Raw genomic sequence first — 2130 nt, forward strand, 5'->3', positions numbered from 1 at the left:
GGAGCTCCAAACCTGACCCACCTTCATCCTCCTCCCAGCCCGGCTCCTCCTGGTGCATGCTCTGCTCTGCTCGCTGCTTCAGAGCCTCTCTCCGGGCTTCATCCTGCAGGGAATTCCACATCAGCAGCCGCTCACATCCCCATCCTTTAATTCCCCTGGAATTTTGGCATCACTGACACAAGAAGGAAGCCAAGATTTCCCAAAAAAACACCCCTGGGAGCCCCCAGACCCACCTGCTCCAGGCGATGCACTTTGTAGAAATAGCGCTGCCAGAACTCCGAGTGGGAAACAGCCACGGGGACCTGGAAAAGGGAGCAGGAAAGGGATGAGACCCTCAAAGGAGCCTCTCTCCTCTCTCCAAACTGCAATCATTTCACCCCAGTTTACCTTAAAACCACAATTATTTTTGTATCAATACCAGCTCAGGGTTTCCCCTGCAGCATTTAGGAATTGCCCAGGCAGGGTCTCACCATTTTGGTGCAGAGAGCCCCTCAAAGGAGCCTCCTTTTTTTTCAAATTTGCAACCATTTCACCCCAGTTTACCATAAAACCACTTTTTTTTTGTTTTTATATCAACACCAGCTCATGGTTTCCCTGCAGCATTCAGGTCTCACCATTTTGGTGTAGAAAGCCTCTCAAAAGGAACCTCTCTCTCCTCTCTCCAAAACCTTTCATTTCAACCATTTCATCCCCGTTTACCATAAAAACACATTTTTTTTTTATATCAACACCAGCTCAGGGTTTCCCTACAGCGTTCAGGGAAATTAATGGGCAGGGCCTCATCATTTTGGTGCAGAGAGCCCCTAAAAGGAGCCCCTCTCTCCTCTCTCTCCTCTCTCCAAAACCTTTCATTGCAACAATTTCACCCCAGTTTACCATAAAACCACATTTTTTTTTTATATCAACACCAGCTCAAGATTTCCCTGCAGCATTCAGGTCTCACCATTTTGGTGTAGAGAGCCCTGATGGAAGGGCTGGTTGCCAGCAGCTCTGCAATCTCCCCTTTCTTCTCSTCCAGGTTGAAGCGAGCGAGCCAGGCCTGGAGCAGCTCAGCAGGGCCTGTTTGGGACAAAGTTGGGGAAATTTTATTGGAAAGATTTTGGGGTAAAAGAAGAGGGAAACACYGAGCTCCCAACTCCTCTGCCAGCACAAGGCCCTGAAGCTTGAAAAARGGCTTAGAAATAAAACTCTATAGAGCAGATATTTGTTTATTGCAGTGCTGGAGGTGAAGAAAATTTTTCTTTTTAACTTACTTGCTTTTGCTTTAAATTAGTACATATTTATATAGTATATATTAATAATATATACTATAATATTATATTAATTATATTATTATTGTCACTGCCCCCCATACACCTACTATATACTTACTATTATACATGGCTATGAAAATACACAAGATTATAGTTTTATAAGTTATTTTTAATTCAGTGATCGTGGGATTCTCCCTCTAATGAAATACTATCTTCTTTATTATAGTAAACTTTTAACTTTTGTCTTTAAARCACGYRCAGTTGTGACATTCATGGGTTTTTTCTAGTTTTTTAAGTYGTAATTTKTAATTATTTTGCTGATTRTCTTGTGCTTTTGTTAAGTTCTYATTAATGCTYGTTACTGTTTTTTGTCATAGCATTTATTTGTATATTTTTTTTAGAACTCTTCTGATTTATGYCTCTTAGTAATTTCATGTATTTATATACTAATCTAYTTGCTTAGATTACGTGCAGTTGATATACTATATGTTGCTAATTATTACATGTTGCTAACTATTAAAAAACTTGTAATAATATATAAAAAACCTATCATTGATAATATATCAAAAGTGATTATTGTATTTTAATAATATGTAAAAATTTATTATATTTTTATATTGATAAAAAGGTTAAACCTACAAAAGGTTATATAAACCTGTAAACCTATAGGTTTATATAAACCTATATAAACCTATAAAACTATATAAAACCTATATAAACCTATACAAACCTATATAAACCTATATAAACCTATAAACCTATAGAAAGGTTATAGAAAGTTTTTAATTAATAAGCTTCATAAGCAGTTGGTTACTTTTATATAGAATATATGTATCACCATATGGCACCAGTTTAAACTGGTAAATTAAAACAGTAA

At 37.4% G+C, this 2130-nt stretch overlaps 1 protein-coding gene across 1 annotated transcript in view; it reads right to left on the reverse strand.

Moving 5' to 3' along the window:
• Window positions 1-2130, reverse strand: part of BSDC1 (BSD domain containing 1) — a 14244-nt gene that overhangs the window by 5138 nt on the left and 6976 nt on the right. The window contains exons 3-5 of the mRNA XM_057386227.1: window positions 944-1189; window positions 234-302; window positions 22-103 (exon numbers count right to left, since the gene is read on the reverse strand). Of these exons, the coding sequence (XP_057242210.1) occupies window positions 22-103; window positions 234-302; window positions 944-1189 (397 nt within the window). The remainder of the gene's footprint in view (window positions 1-21; window positions 104-233; window positions 303-943; window positions 1190-2130) is intronic.

This window comes from Malurus melanocephalus, unplaced genomic scaffold, assembly GCF_030028575.1.
Source record: "Malurus melanocephalus ecotype Western Australia unplaced genomic scaffold, MMel_1.1 scaffold_938, whole genome shotgun sequence".
Taxonomy (NCBI): Eukaryota; Metazoa; Chordata; class Aves; order Passeriformes; family Maluridae; genus Malurus; species Malurus melanocephalus.